Raw genomic sequence first — 17,006 nt, forward strand, 5'->3', positions numbered from 1 at the left:
AAATCAGATAGTAACTTAAAGGATGCTTGAGATACCTTATGTAAAAAAATTCAACTTGTAACAGTGTCATTAGTACACACAGATGTTACACAAAAACACTGTATAAAAAACCTAAGCAACAATTTCACTGAATATACAGTGAAAGTATCTCAAAGAGTTAAAACACTGAAAAAATCCATGCAGTGGTAGGAGAATTAATTTCAATCCTAACTTAAATTTTTCAAGTTGTAGTTTGGACGTCGCACTTAAAGGTCTGATGATGATCAGTTCTAATTCAGTGCTGCTCATCTACTACTTCAGTTAAAAGTATTCATTTGAATTAGCCCTAAAGCCTCAAGACTAAATACATTCTTAAACAATGTTGTAATAATTAAGTATTACTAAGTAGCTTAATGTCAATATAATAATAAATTTTAATTGTTATTAAGAAGGATATTGCTCTGATTCATGCAGTTCATCTCTTTCTGTAGCTCAGTACATTATCTGGTTATATATGCATCAAATCCTGGCAGTTTACCTCAGAAGCCTGATCAGTGTGATGGACTGCTCGCCATTCTTAACTCTGAAGTAAAAACAGTTATAGGGTCTGCAATTCCTGGTTGCCATAAAGTTATCAAAAAGGAGAACCAAACTAGGAAATCTGTCAAGCAACAAGCCAGAGATAGGGAAACCAAAAAAAAATACGTTTCTTTTTGATGAATGCCAAGGGATGTGTGCAGCAAAACTTGTCCCACTATTACTTTCCAAGAGATGGGTAGATGTGGCACTGAGGGACGTGGTTTAGTGGGCATGGTGGGATGGGCTGGTGGTTGGACCCGCTGACCGCAGTGGTCTTTCCAGTTTTAATGATTCCAGGATTCTACACTCTGACTACAACCCCTCTGAGTACCAGAGCTTGCACAGAGGGCTACAGGAACTCATCACACACCGATCAGGATGTGGATGGTACTCCACACCGCAATGGTGAGGGCACAAAATTAAATTCTCTGAAATATGGACTCCTTCAAAGAACAAAAAGCACACAAGTTATTGAGAGAAGTGAGTGCTTGGCAATTGGTGAGGTTAGACTGCAGAGCACCTCAGTGACATCTAACAGGACAGACGTGCAATGGAACAAAGATAAAAGTTATCTAAAACGCTTAAGTTCCTTGGAAGTAAAACTGTAATTTTTTGTTCAGAGCAAGGAAAATGAAAGAAAATACAATTAATTAATTTCTATTCTGATCTGTTATAAAAAAAAAAGCTTTACAGGGGTCTGAAATCTCACCAGCTAACATTTCACAGGAGCGCTAGAAGAGAGAGAAGAAAGAAAAAGCCTGGAAACATTTTTGTGGCAACTATGGTAGTCTCCTGCAAGTTAAATAAACAAGAATCAGAAAATTGTCAGTGCAAAATTATAGCAGAGATCAGCCCTAATAACAGTCTAAAGAGAGCTGGGTCATTTCAGGCAAGCATTAACTGATGATGATGGAATTGGGCAGAACGCCGTCGTCTTTACCAACCCCTCAGATGAGGCTTGGAAGAAATAAATGGAATTAAAAGGAGTATTATCATTATTTTTAGAAACATTCATGCTTTGTGTTCTGATAGCTACCTTGGGAGGAGCTTCATCTGATCCTCCTGAGTCCCAGGATACTGTGACTTGTCGCCTGGATTCCATTCTCATTCGTTCTTCTTGCTGCAGCTTCTCCTCCTCCAGTATTGTACTAAGAAAAACATATGGTATCTCAGTAAAACTCCTGTTTGATCTCTCACAAACCCCTCCCCAGGGCTCCCACATCTCACAAACTAATCAATACTATTCGACAGACTGAGAACTGAAAGGCAGAGCTCTCTTATGTGCACTGGGTATGTTTCTGAAAGCCTGAAGGAATACATCTGTAGGATTATCACTGTGCTTTTAACATCAGAAGCAGCATCAGGTTTTTAGAAAGCAGTGGTTGATCTTGGATAAAAATTTCTTTGCATGTTAACATTTCTTTTGATGTGCAATTACACAGAGAAATCCTCAGAGACAATAAATCAAGCACTTACTTGCATGAAAACTTATTTTTCACAAGAAAATATTCTACTGAATTGCTCTAAAGGATCAAAACAAACTGAAAATACATATTTATGGAAACTCAACAGAGCCTCAACGCATTGCCATTTTTTTTCTCTGTTGAACAAAGCAGTCAAAAACACTTTAAATACCATGCTTTCCCCTTATACTTCAGCTAAGCAGGAACAGTATAGCAAAGAGATTCAGCAAAACAGAAATATCTGAGAGCATTCACCCAGCATTTAAACACTCAGGTCAGAAGGCTGCATTTCCAACAAAGCACAAGACAGTAGTAAAACTCGTTTGCTACTTACCACAGTTCTGACTATTAAAAAGACTGTTTGAAGTTCAACGTGATCCCGCTGCCCCCACAGCAGCCTCCTCCCAGCTCTGCTATGTGGATTATTAATGTTGGATATTTGCCATTTAAAAAATACTCAGAATGAAGCTTTGGAGGAGGGAGCTGCCAATTCACTGGAGCTGCACACTACATGGATAGAATGGAGATCTGGGGAGGGCAGATTATTTACATATCCATCTCCCCAGAGTGAGGACAGTCCCGTAAAGCAGCCATTGCAGCTTCTTTATCACTCCAGCCTTTTGAGAAACAAAGCTCAGCTCTGAGTTTATAATCTGTGCAGTCTACTAAATAACCACCCAGAATTACTCATGCAAGGGATGAGATCAACTGCAGCAATCTATTCTAATCTTGGAACTTCGTTGCTTATTTCAAGAGTAAATTCCTGCTTGGTTGCAGACTAGAACTCTGCTCTTCCTTCCCCAGCCAAAAGAATCCATGCCCCTTTTTAAAAGCAGCGAAGTCATCTTGTCTCGCTGCAGCTAACCCGCGTCTAAGTATTGCTGCAATTCCAATCCATCATTGCTGAAGTAACACAAGAATGTGGAACAAAAACAAAATCAGACAAGTTATTTGCAGAAGTCATCCTGATAGAACAGCCACAGAAAAACAGCTACAGCCCAACAGAGGCGACTAAAAGGAAAACCTTTTTACTTTACCACCTCTTTTGTTTCCTTCAGAGTAAGGAAAAAAATATTTCTCACTTGAACTCACAAAGAATGAGCCAAATCCCACTGCTTTAAGGTAGTTCATGCTTCAAATATTCAGCGTGCGTTTTTATGTACCGTGAGAAATCACTCAAGATGTGGCTGTAGTCGTAAACCGTGATTAAGATCTTTCAAAAATACCTCAGAACTCAACCAAAAAAAACCCCAACAAAACAAAAACTCACCTATACATGTATGTATCTGTGCATGTGTGTGTGTGTGTGTGTATATATATATATGTATATATATAAAAATATATATTTTAACAAAGCTCTTGATACAGCAGTTGCTCTAATCCAAGCTATGGGAATGGAACAAAAGCCAGCTAAAAGCAGCTGACTAAATTTAGAGATGGCTTATTGACAACTTGGGGCCACGGGTACGGTTTGTCACAGCACAGCCCTCATTTTCCACAAAAAGGAATGAAACACTGGTGCCTATTTCATAGAATGGCCTGGGTTGAAAAGGACCACAATCATCATCTGGTTTCAACCCCCCTGCTATGTGCAGGGTCACCAACCACCAGACCAGGCTGCCCAGAGCCACATCCAGCCTGGCCTTGAATGCCTCCAGGGATGGGGCATCCACAGCCTCCTTGGGCAACCTGTTCCAGTGTGTCACCACCTTCTGTGTGAAAAACTTCCTCCTAATATCTAACCTTAACCTCCCCTGCCTCAGTTTAAGACCATTCCCCCCTGTCCTATCACTATCCACCCTTGTAAACAGCCATTCCCCCTCCTGTTTATATGCTCCCTTCCAAGTACTGGAAGGCCACAATTTGCCTTCATGTCAAAGACATTTTACTTATGACATACCATTATTTAATGGAATACCATCTGCTTCCACTGTGTCACTGGCAATGACAATTTTCTACCACAGTGACTTATTGTAGCATAGGTTCTTCTTTTTGCCTTCCAGCTCATTCACTCCACCATGCTACTCCTTGGCCTGTACTACCACAGGTCCTCTCCTCACAGCCCAGTGAGAAACGTGAGGCAGATCAGTTGCAGCAGAGTTTGTACTTGGATGCCCTCGACTACTGCTGACAAGAGAATATAAAATAGAAATGCCTCAGAGAAGCATCACTCCAAAAAAAAAGCCAACAAAAAAAAAAACCCACAAGGAATATAAATGACTCACAGAAATGCCTTTGTTTTCACAAAGGGAAGACAATCCATAGATGGAGTTGAAGTGTGCCAAGAGATATTTTTGACCCTTCCTCAGTACAGCTGCTTAAGTACTCCAAACAGTTTATTAGTATTCACAGAAGGTCAGGAAAGTCAAATCTAGGCATATTTTCCCAAACTACTTGTATTCTTGGCAGCAAATAGAAGTATGAAGAGAAGAAGCCTTTCTATTCATATGGCTTCCTGAGCAAATCTGGATCCAGGGCATCTTCTTGGCTAGGATGAGAAATCTGATGAAAGATCTCAGCTATTAGAAGTCTGTGTAATTGATAAACTCCGTCCATTTTCCAAGAATCTTTTTGTTGAAATTTGTCAGTGAGGTTGAAAAGGAAACATTTACCAGGAGTTCACTGTAAAAGTATCTGAAATACTGAAATGCAGCCTTAATTTCCAAAGGCAAAGCAACGTCAGTGTTTTCTCATATGGTGGTGTGGGAATCTACAGTAAATGCTGACCCTTGGAACCAGCAGCTTCTTTCTTCCTCTCTGTGGTCTCTGGCCTTCAGAAATACCAGGCTGCATGAACATGAGCACATTTTCCCACACTGCCCTAATTTAAAAACACTTTCATATGGGTATTATTCCTTATGGTCGCTGTCAAATACCAAAAGGCTCATGAAGAATTTTGAAACCTCCATCATATGTATCAAGTATGTGCTAAAATTATTTTTTGCCAGATGCCACAAAATAGCAGGACCTAAACTGCCCCCATTCTTATCAGTTGCTTATAATGAAAAGAAACATTTCAGGAACTACAGCAAATGCCTTCACAAGGCTCAAGTCCAACATGTTAACCATCTCACTGCAGTCATAGAAACAAACTTTAAGGGGATAACTAAAGTCATTATTTTAATTTATTTTTATTTTTATACTCTTTTTAGAGTTATATCTAAGTTTAATACATGACCTGCAGCCCGTGGATGCTACTGGGCTCATCACCTCTGCTAACACCTGTTCATCAGTGACCAACAGAGCCCTAATCGATGATCCTAACACAGCACTGATAAAACTGCTTCTGCAATTTTTGGAAGAGAGGAATAATTAGCAATAGGTACTTGATATAAAATTAATTCAATGATGCAGTGAAAATGTCATGGCATCACATGAATGGAAAAGCTCAAAATCAAAATTTAGCTTAAACAATGAATACAAAAAGCAGTTTTAATAGAATTACGAGCCTGAGATGGGCAGGGCACCATGACTCACAAGCACAAGCCTGGGAGCTGACTTCTAAGAAAGCTCGTGAATACACTGGTACTTACTTTAGCCATACAAACCTGTAGCATATTGAACACAGCAAAGAATAAATTAAATTCAATAATAAATGTTACTGTTCCTAGAGATGTACAAGGAAAGGGTGGATGTGGCACTGAGGGATGGGGTTAGTGGACATGGTGGTGTTGGGCTGATGCTCTTTTCCAACCTTAATGATTCTATGATTCTACATGTGGAGGAGATGGTATATATAGCCATAGCAAGCATATGGTTATAGCAGAATTAAGCATATATAAGTAATTCTGAATGGCAAGGCTGTAGAAGTAATATTGCATTATTTGGGTTCATTAAATGCTTTTGGCCTATCATATTATTTACCACGTAGTGCAAAATTAAAAATATCTTCTCCACATAATCATCAAGGAAACACATGCTTCCTGATTAAAACACTCTGGACTTTCACTGCGGCCCGCTCAGGGACAGCACAGCAATGCAGCATCTCTGCTTCCTGATTTCATCTCACTTTTTTGTTTTTCCGCAAATTGAAAATGAGAGACGTAGGAAGTGAGGAGAAACTGAAGTTGGAAATGCACAATCTGTTTCTGTGTTTGCTCTGAAGACTAATTCATCCTTACTCACTCTGGACAGACTCAAAACCACAAAATGCCAGGCTCTATTACTACCCCAATAACATCACATAAATTCTACAGCAATCAGCGTCTCACATGGCACAAGCAACTGCAAATAAAGTTTGTGCAAAGCAGATGTTACTATGAAACACATCAAACAAACTGAGAACACACAAAACATTTATCCCATCAGTGCTATTTCACATGCAGAAGTTTTTGGTGGTTTTTTTTTTCTTTTCCCCCCCCAAAGCCATGGCCTTTGTGATAAAAAAGAGAGGAATGCTGTAGTGTTGCACCGCTGGCTTCAGGCAAACAATCAGTCTGCTCTCAGCTTGAAAAAACTACCCTGGAAAACATCCAGAATGAGCAGCAGCAACACCACACAGAAAAAGCCACCAGGGAAATGGCTTGTTTTTGCAAGTTCATGGGAATTTGAGTTTTGAAACACAATCTTTCCTAGTTCCCTGACATTGCCTCATAAAAGGGAACTGGCAACCTTTCCGATGAGAGGCAGCACAAAGAAGTCCTAAGGACAACTGGGCTGCCTAACTTCTAGGAGGTAAATGTCAACATTTGGGAGTAGCAGAAAATTTTCTGCTTTGGTGAGAAGAGAGCAAATACTCTGGATTTTAGCATTGCTGTTGCTCCAGGAGAAAACCTCTTGTCTAAACTTTAATTTCAAACAGCTTCTCAGCTTGGACTTCAGGAAAATATTCTTCTCAGAAAAAGTGGGCAAGCAATGGAACAGGCTGCCCAGGGATGTGGTGGAGTCACCATCCCTGGAGATGTTCAATAAAAGGGCAGATGTGGCACTGAGAGACGTGGTTAGAGGGCATGGTTGGGATGGGTTGACGGTCAGACTAGATGATCTTAGTGGCCTTTTCCAACCATAACGATTCTATGGTTCTCAACATCCTAGCAAGACAAAAAGAGGAAAAAAAAATCCCCACTTGGTGCATTTTTCATCTAGAACTGGAGAATCAGGTAAGTTGGAAGGGACTCCTGGAGGTGGCTAGTCCCATCTTCTAACGTTGGGCTTGATGCACAGTGAGGTCAGGTTCCTCAGAGCCTTCCTCAGTCAAGGTCTGTAAGTCTCTCACTATGGAAATTCCACAGTCTCCAGATGATCTGCCTCAGTGCATAACCACATACCCTGGGACACATCTTTCTTGATAAATGATCACATCTTGCCTTTCTGGAAATTCTGACTTTTGTTTCTGTGTTGGCTGTGTATTTCTGAGGAAAGCCAGGTTATTGGGTTCTTGTTCCACTTTTCCACTAGTTTTTTTTTTTTCCTCTTTCCCTTGTGACTCATGACTCTACAAGCAGTCTAAATTTTCAGCAGCACCCAACAATGTTCCTCTTCCCTTCCTGGAAGAGGAATTCCCTTCCCTGACTGCATTTACACACTATCTTCCTGTCTACATTTTTTAGGGCTTCCTTCTCCTCTGTGCCAGCCAACAGTTATCAGTACAACTGCAAACTAAAAAGAGTCAAAAAAAAAAAAAAGAAATGAATTGCCACCTAGTACCCAAACCATACTATTGTGTCCTATCTTCTCCCTGTAGTCCCTACCCAGGCCTATCACTCCTTCCTGCGTAGTCAACTCTACACAGTCAGTTCCTTCTGAGAAGGGCTACATCCTTCTCTAGCTATGTAAATTATTTGGCTACAGATGAGTTCCCAGAGTGAAACACCTCAACAAAGAGGAAAAAAAATTGAAAATGCAGTTTCAGCTTAGGATAGCTTATCCATACAGGCACTCTGAAATAACACTGTCATCACAGTAAAATTGCCTCTCATTTTAACAACTTGTGAATTTTCTTCGAACACAAACATCCAGTAAGAGAATGCAAGGTATTATGAACACAAGTGAAACAAGATGGAAGATAAAACTTAAGAACCTGGCAATGAATCACAACAAATTCAAGAGTGGATTTACATGTTGTTTGAGGCTTATGTTGTCTCAGTAAAACAAATGCTGAACACTTAGAATACCATAAAAGTGGTATAAATATTAGATATGTCTGTACAACATCTCAGTAATGCTTCAAAGTTTAAATATCACCCCTATACCTTATCTGGAGAAATGAACATATAGGCACTCATTACAAATAAACTAAGAGTGTGAACTCAGACTGGTGTCAAAATCATGTACTCACACTTATTGCAAGATAAATTGTAAGGCAGTCCATCCCCTGCAAAATAACTTTTAGCTAATTACAATGCATTTCTTGCAACTGCACAACCGTGCAAACTGATGCCTAAAGAAAAAAACTTGTGTGCTACCTGTGTTACAAAGTGACTTTCAGCAACACCTCCTCCAAATCTTGTTTGTTCTACTGAAAACGCACAGACACCTAATTCAAGGCATCTACTCTGAAACTGGACGACTGGTTTACTTACAAAAGCATTGCATTTTACCCCAGAACTGTTCACTGCATGTTTGCCTAGGTAGTAACTCTAAACTCCTTCTACCATCCTGCTGGAGAATTGTAGCTAAAACTATAAACAAACATGGAGTTCTTCCTGGCAGAGAAACATGATCCACATTTCCAATCATACGAATTCACTCCCTAATTTAATTTACTCCAACATATAAGGTCCAGATTTAAAAAAAAAAGTACCAACAACCTGGTTTTCTGATTTCAAACTTAACACACACATTTTTAACAGAAAGAAAGTACTGTAATGGAAGATAAAGCAAAAACAAGTATTTCTGAGCAAGGAAATGATCTTTTAGAAGAATAACCCTACCTGAGTTGTGCTTTAAGTTCAGTAAATCTGGGTCGTCTACTAGGGTCATATGCCCAGCACTTGGTCATAAGGCTGTAGAGGGTGGGAGGGCAGTTTGGAGGCATGGGCAGCCGCTCGCCGTTCTCAATCCGACCAATAACATCATTATTTTTCACTCCCTGGAAGGGCTTTACCCCATGCATCAGGATCTCCCACATGCACACACCTATGAAACACACAAAACGATTCATTTTGCCTGCGTGAGCAAAGATAACCTGTCAAAATAAAAGAAAGCAACCCCTTCCCCCACCACCAGCACACAAACTCTTCATTTTAAGAATGCAGAGATTCAATAAGAACGGTGACTTAAATAAAGGACAAAAGCCTTCTTTCAGAGCTGTTATGTTCAGCTATACTACATGCTAGAAATGTATCGGTTCCCAGAGCAGCTGGCTGGATTTGCACGGCCAAACAACACAATTTCATCAAAAAAACAGAGCCAGGGAATCGATCCCTACTTACCAGCTGAGAGCAGAAGGGAGAGATGTGCAGTAAGACTACATACGCACTATCAACCAGAACTGCTGGTGAGGAAGCACGACCCACAGCTGGCTCACAGCAGCCTGGTTTCACATTAGTTACATTCTACCTATTGTAAGTCAGAATGGTTGCTCATATTCAAATCTACCCCCCTTTTTTTTTTTGTAATGATGTAGAATGAGCTGTATTTGCTTTTCCTCTGACTAGTTCCAACCGGCTCGTTCAGACTCCTAGGATGTATTTTCACTTTGAGGGTGATTCAGCCCTGGCATTCTGTCTGTGTGTCTGTGTGTGTGTCTGTGTGTGTGTCTGTGTGTGTGTCTGTGTGTGTGTCTGTGTGTGTGTCTGTGTGTGTGTCTGTGTGTGTGTCTGTGTGTGTGTGTGTGTGTGTGTGTGTGTGTGTGTGTGTGTGTGTGCGCGCTGAAACCATGTAATAAAACAGCTTCTGTTGAAACTATGTTAAAAGCAGAAAACGATCTGTTGGTTTACTATCAGCCAGTACGTTTCAAAGACTTAATTCTTGTAACTGGGACTGTGCTAGAGCTTTCTTCATATTACTAGAAAGATCACATACCCTTTGCTTAAAAGCACTCATACTTCAATTTGCAGAGTGAACCCTTACTCGTCTCTCCTGCTCTTATTTAATGTCTCATCATCTTTGTTCCTTCACACAGCCTATGTTTGTTTTCTGTCCACACAAGCAGTCAGTAAGCTCTAGCTTGAGCACAGATGATCATATTCATATAAAAGCCTTTAAATTTAATAAAGAAAGATCAAGGTTTCAGGATATTTCCATTGACCCGTGTTTTTACTCAGCTTCTGGTCATATTTTGTATGAGTGCTATGAGATACAGTTTAGTAGCTTAGTGGGTAGGAATAGTGATGGGAAGACAGTTGGACTAGATGATCTTGTTGGTTCCTTCCAACCTTGTGATTCTATGATTCTATGACTGCAAGCTATGAGGAGTTATCAAAGATAAATCAAGTGGGAATTTAGCATTAAAGAGCTGAAAACAGGACAAGATGTAGGCTGATCTAGACCTTATGAAAATAGCAGAAAAAAAATAAATCAAGAAAATAAAAGGTGAAAATATAAAACAAACTGAAAATAACCATGGTATTACAAAAAGAAATAAGAGGAAAAAATAAAAGTTAAAAAAAAAAAGGGTCTCCATTATGACCTTCATTTCTGTCAGTTTCTTACTAGAGATGAAAAAGCACTTGCAACTTCAGGCTTACTGAGAAAAAGAAAAATACAGACAGAAAAGATGCTGGAAGAAAATGCAATTTTAGAAAGAACAGTAAAAATAGAGGAATATCTGGAAATTATTAATCTCACAGTGATAAAACTGAAGCATCAACCATCAAACAGGACACTAAAAACCCCACCCTTTGGTATTCACCTACCAAACATCCACACATCACTTGCTGAGGTAAACCGTCGGAAGTTGATTGACTCTGGAGCCATCCATTTGATAGGTAACTTTCCCTTGGAAGCTACAAGACAAGAAGGCAGGCCATTATTCCTACTGCTGTGCTCAGACATAGGCTTTGTTCTCAGGGAAATCATTTAAAGGCCAAACTCATCTCCACTCAATAACTATCAAATTTGGTACATGAGATTTCTGCACCATCTAACCATCTGCAGGTCATCTTCTAGAAAGAGGGCAAAAGAGCAGCACTTGGCATAAATATATGGACTGATTAAGCTCCTTCTAATTTTAAGTCAGTTCTTATTTATAGGTGCAGATGTTAGGACAGTTCTTATTTATAGATGCAGATGTTAGAAGGCAGTGTTCATTTGCCTGAGGAAGGCCCTACAGAGGGATCTGGACAGGCTGGATTGATGGGTTGAGACCAACTATATGAGTCTTAACAAAATCAAGTGTTGGGTGCTGTACTTTGGTCACAAAAACCCCACGCATCACTACAGGCTTGGGGCAGAGTGGCTGGAAAGCTGTATGGAAGAAAGGGATCTGAAGGTGTTAGGTGACAGCCAGCTGAACACCAGCCATCACTGTGCTCAGGTGGCCAAGAAGGTCAATGGCATCCTGGCTTATATCAGAAATAGTGCAGCCAGCAGGAGCAGGGAGGTGATCATGTACTATACTCAGCACTGGTGATGCCACACCTCGAGTACTGTGTTCAGTTTTGGGCCCCTCACTGTAAGAGACACTGAAGCTCTGAACATGTCCAAAGAAGGACAATGAAACTGTGAAGGATCTGGAGCATAAGTCTTATAAGAGGTGACCAAAGGAATTGGGATTGTTTAGACTGGAGACAAGAAGGCTCAGAGGACACCTTATCGCTCTCTACAACTCCCTGAAAGGAGGTTGTGGTGAGGTGGGGATTGGCCTCTTCTCCTGGGCAACAGTGATGGAACAAGACCTAATAGACTCAAGTTGCAGAAGGGGAGGTTCAGGTTGGATATTCGGACAAATTTCATCCCAGAAAGAGTGGTGAGGCATTGCAACAGGCTGCCCAGGGAGGTGGTGGAGGACACCATCCCCAGAGGTGTTCAAGAAGAAGGTACATATGGCACTGAGGGACATGCTATAGTGGTCATGGGTTGATGGCTGGTGATCTTAGTGGTCTTTTCCAGACTTAATGGTTCTATGATTCTATGTAACTACTGCAGCTCAGTACGTACAACTACTCAATCTGAAACTGACATGAAAATCTCAGTTACATAGCAGGTATTTTTAAATGGTTAACTGAAAAAAGGGTAGCTTGTTTGGCCTTTCAAAAAACACTCCCAAGAACAGAACAAAATAAAACAGTCACCAAAGCCTTTCAAAAATATCATGACAAAAATATTCTTCATCTCTTCTCAGCATTGAAATAAACTCTAAGTACCTCACAGTGATATAAGACAAATGAAATGCAGAAACATGCTGAAGCATAAGGGGACAGATAAAGGATGTTTTAAAATACGTGACTGTTACTTAAACATTTATTAAAGATTCAATTTGTGAAGAGTTACATATTCTGAAGCAGATGTAAAACATGAGTGGTTGCCACCATACACGCCATCTCTGTTCTGCTGTATTTCCATCTATCAGGCACTGATGTACATCTCACAGCTGCTGGAGCTGCTTAAGCTCAATGTACTGTGCACAATGGGAAAAAAAGTAGCTATGTGCATTCTTTTGTACTGAATTTTGCCACTCCAGTGGCATTTGGGTGAACGCAGCATACAATGACAATGCAAATTCTAACACCTGTTGGCAGTGTTGAAATCACTGCAGCATACTTAGGTTAATACATTCCTATTACCTCAAACAGGCCTCAAATGTGGACAACCTTCTAAAAACCATGAAAAAAATAAAAAATAACAAAATTTTACCCACAAATGTATTTCTACTTTTTGCGAGTTAAATCAGACTCAATGATTCTTCTTTTTGATGCATACGTATAGGAATTTACTGCCAGCTTTTCAATTCTCGAACACTTCATCATTTTACCAAAAGAAAAAAAACAACTGCTAGACCAAGAAAATCTGGTCAATTCTTTTTGACAATTAACTTAGCACAGTGAAAAGCAGTGCCTTGTGAGATGAACCCAGAGTGCCAACTTACCTTTATAGTAAGTACTGTCTTCCATGTATCGGGATAAGCCAAAGTCACCCAGTTTCACACAGTCAGTGGCAGATACCAGCACGTTTCTAGCAGCAATATCTCTGCCAAATAGAGGAGATACTATTTATAGCTGTTTAGAAACTTATGCTGATAAAATACCATTTGAAAAATATTATTAAAGCCCAGAAATATCAATCACCTTTGAAAGGACCAAATCACTCTTCTAGACACAGTTTGGATGTACATACACAGAAAAAAAGACGACTACTACATGTTTGCCTACTGATTCTGAAAAGCTTGCAGAAATACTCTGGTATATTTGATCCTTTTGAGTAAAAACTGTCATCCTAAGGTGTAACTGTCAAGTGACAGAGGAAAAAGTTTTAGTTTTTCATCTGCTAAAGATTTAAAGGCAAAAAAGTTTTGGCAGTTCAAATTAATGGAAAGAAGAAAATCTGTCCTCCGCCACTGGAAAGGTGTGGAAATGCTTTAACATCTCTGTCCTCTAAGAAGCTTCTTAAGGAGCCCAGTTTTAGTGGTACTACAGTGCTTCCAGTGCATATTCCTTTCCTGCAGCTTCCTAGGTGAGAGAAGAAGCCTTATTTGTTTGTTGATTCTGGATTCTGGCACGCTGACAGACTTAAATTTGAGCAGCAACCTGAAGTGATCTACTTCCTCCTATTTCAGTATAATACAACTAAGTTGTCTTTCAAAATTTTACTGCTAGAGTTAAAATGAGCAGCTACTTGGCCAAAATTCAAATATCTGTGACAACTGGAAGGGTCTGTTACTTACAATGCTTATACATTTATGTAAGTATACATAAATATCTAATATGCATGTACACATATATATGTATGCACCTTCAATATATACTACATATCATTTGCACTTAAATGTTTAAACACAGACAGAATGTTCAAGTTCCAAATGCTTCATGATAATCTTGTCAACTGTAATTGCACACAGTACAGGGATAAATTCAGTCTTTTCTCCCTAGGGAGGAATTCAAAGAAAATAAAAATTTGAAACACATGAATATAGAAATATAGGTTCACTTTTTAGCTAAGCAAGCAGTTTTATGTTATAAACATTTTATTTTCCCTGTTCTTTGCTGAAGAAGCCAGCTGCCCCTTGTTTTCCTTCTCTGTGTTTCGAAGATGACAGCTGACAAGCAGTTTGAGAAAATGTTGTAACCACAATGCAACAACTCAGATGGAATTTATTCCTCTGATTAAAATGAGGCATCATCTCCAAGTCAATCTAGGAGTGAGCCAGCAGGTGTCACTCTTGAAAAGGGGGTTATTTTGCTATCAGTCTAAAAAAAGCTGTACTAACACGAAGATGGGCATAAAACGTGAATGTATTGCTGCTACCTATTCATCATAAGCCAAGAAAAATAAACAGGAAAGTTAAGCTTAAAATATAAAACCATATGTATCTTAAGCGTGCATCTTCACTCAAGTGTATCCAGCACCCAGAATACTCCCAGCCAGCAATCTGGTAATCTTGCACATTAATCCCCTGATGTTTCAACTAGCCAAGTGTAAGAACAGACAAATACACATATACATGAAGTCTTACCTATGTACAAATCTTTTGCTCTCTAAGTAAGCAAGTGCTGTGCTAAGCTGGTAAGCGTAGAGGATCAGGGAGGCCAGGTCCAAGCTGAATTTTCTTACTTGCAAAAATGATCTCAACTTTTTGCATAAAGAAGAAAAAAATGAAAGTGGTCAGGATGGAAGATAACAGATTCAAACAAACTGCATCTCAAACTGTCGGGTTTACAGAAGTGTCAACAGGTCTGCCTTTGTTACACACTGCACAAGAACAGAAAACCATTTGTCATGAAAAACCAGAACTCTGCACAAAACCAAGCAATTTTTTGCATGAAAAATGTTATCTAAACCAAGTAAACCTTTTTCTATTGCATTCAGGCTCCTTCTGAAGGCTGAGTGCATGTGCTACTGCTGTTCTAGAGACACCTGGTCCTATGAGCTCTTCCACTAAGTGTGCTTGTTTTTTTCTTGAGTTCAGGGAAACAGCAAAACAGAATACAGGTAACAGCTGTATTGTTTGAGAAGAATGCATTTTCTTACTTTATATTTGCTAACATATATGCACTTCTCTCAGAGCACTTGCTATCAATGTAGAAATTTTATAAACTATGTTCCTAGTTAAATGCAGTTAGGATCTAATAGAAAGTGCCACTAGATGCTGTGTATAAATTAAAACAAAGATTTAAAAGTAATTTGGACAACAGAAAATAGATTTATAATCTCATGAGAGAAAATGACTCCTCTATGGTTTCTATTTTTTATTGTCTTTGTTTTTTGTTTTTTTGTTTTTTATTTTTTGGAACAATGAATTGCAGGTTGGTAATTAAAATTACAGTCTTACAGTATGAAATATATGAAATATTACTTCAGTTCAAATTTTCAGATATGCACAGAGGAAACAAATAAATTTTAAAATCTGAGATCTAGTTTGGTATTAACCATTCATCCAAATGACAGGAGAATGAGGAAAGCCATCTCAATGAGGGTCTCTGTACAAAAGAAGAAACATCATAAATTCAGAGCTCCAAGGGACAAAGAACAAATATTACTCAGGAAGCTTCCAAAAAGTGAAAAATAATAGTTTGTAACTACTGTCAGTAAAATGTCATGAGCCATGTTAGTCTATGAACAGCAAACCCACCCATTTTCTTGTGCCAAGTTCACTTTTCGAGGAGGAACTACTGAAGACTGGGCAAGTAATTTGGATGGCTTTATGCATCCACTTCTACCTTTCCCACAAACTCTCCCTGCTATCATCTCCTTCAATTGCTGCCTTCACAGCACAAGCCTCTTCTGCCACCTTAAAGGAACGGAGGAGGTATCACATCATAATTTCCCTTCCAGAACACGAGCTTGCAAATGCTGTTCAAATGCTATCTCACTATCATCATCTGACTTGACACAGGTCATGCTCTCATCCTGCAAAAACAACCAAAGTTCTGAAAATTATGACTAAATCACTTCGGTATGAGTTGATGCAGATCCCTTACTGGAGGAGTTAGGTCAAATTTTGCCATTGCTGTGTCTGAGTCCATAATTCTAAGACAAGTATGATATCATGTCTGTCGAGTCTGCCTTTGCTTCGTAAGATAAGTGTTTTTTTATAGTGTTTTGCAAAGCCAGACAAGGGACCAAAGACACTTGAGAATTTTTCATACCTCTCCAAGCGTACAGAGCTCCATGATTATCCACACTGGGTTTTCTGTAATAACTCCAATGAGCTTCACAATGTGAGGATGATCAAACTGACGCATTGTTACTAAAAGGAGAAAAAAACAGATTGTATGCTACAGAAAATTTGGGGTTTTTAAACAATAAAAAAGTTCTATCCTGACTGAGCGTAACACTGAGCATAACACAAGCATGTTGACCTATCAATTCAGTGTATGACCTCTTAATCTGTGCCTTTCTACTGAAAGAAGAGGAGGAAGGATAAAACTGAATAATTCAATGGCTGAAAAAATGTATGTTAGTTTATGACACAGACACACAACCTCAAGTAACGACTATGCTCACGTCTGATCTTATTTTCTATGTGCTTAATTAACTTTTCAGTCTCAGCAATGCAGTCAGTAGATTTCATGCACTAAGACATAGAAATGCTTATTAACATTCCGGGGAGGTATGTTTGTTAGGTTAAAAGAAATATCAGTCCTCTGATTGTATTTTCATCTCCCAACACACACATGATGAGCATTATTAATTTAATTTTACAGTACTCTCTCTTTTGTATTTACAATGTATAGTGTCAACAGAAATACACAACAATTACTAAACTGGCAAGTCTGCTTTAGTTCACATATAACTTGAGAAGAATAATCCCCTTCCCTCCATAATGTGCCTTTTTATAAACCGTAAACTAGAATAGTAGGCTTTTCTATTCTAAAGAGCTCTGAATTCTACTTCTGCACCCTAGTTCACAGCAGTTGTATAACCAATACACCCTGCAACATTAAG

General features: G+C 39.2%; 1 protein-coding gene across 13 annotated transcripts in view; it reads right to left on the bottom strand.

Annotated features, from left to right (window-relative positions):
- PTK2 (protein tyrosine kinase 2) overlaps positions 1-17,006 on the bottom strand; it is a 192,336-nt gene that overhangs the window by 21,613 nt on the left and 153,717 nt on the right. For 12 of the 13 annotated variants that reach the window (XM_090138045.1, XM_090138046.1, XM_090138044.1 and 9 more), the window contains 6 exons: positions 16,208-16,308; positions 14,575-14,690; positions 12,991-13,091; positions 10,820-10,909; positions 8,894-9,098; positions 1,595-1,706 (listed from right to left, as the gene is read on the bottom strand). In XM_090138045.1, coding sequence (XP_089994171.1) covers positions 1,595-1,706; positions 8,894-9,098; positions 10,820-10,909; positions 12,991-13,091; positions 14,575-14,690; positions 16,208-16,308 — 725 coding nt within the window. Of the gene's footprint in view, positions 1-1,594; positions 1,707-2,355; positions 2,964-8,893; positions 9,099-10,819; positions 10,910-12,990; positions 13,092-14,574; positions 14,691-16,207; positions 16,309-17,006 lie in introns of those variants that run through there. The other variant, XM_090138050.1, reaches the window with a different exon arrangement.

The sequence above is a fragment of the Phasianus colchicus genome, chromosome 3, assembly GCF_987193195.1.
Source record: "Phasianus colchicus chromosome 3, bPhaCol1.hap1.1, whole genome shotgun sequence".
Classification (NCBI taxonomy): domain Eukaryota; kingdom Metazoa; phylum Chordata; class Aves; order Galliformes; family Phasianidae; genus Phasianus; species Phasianus colchicus.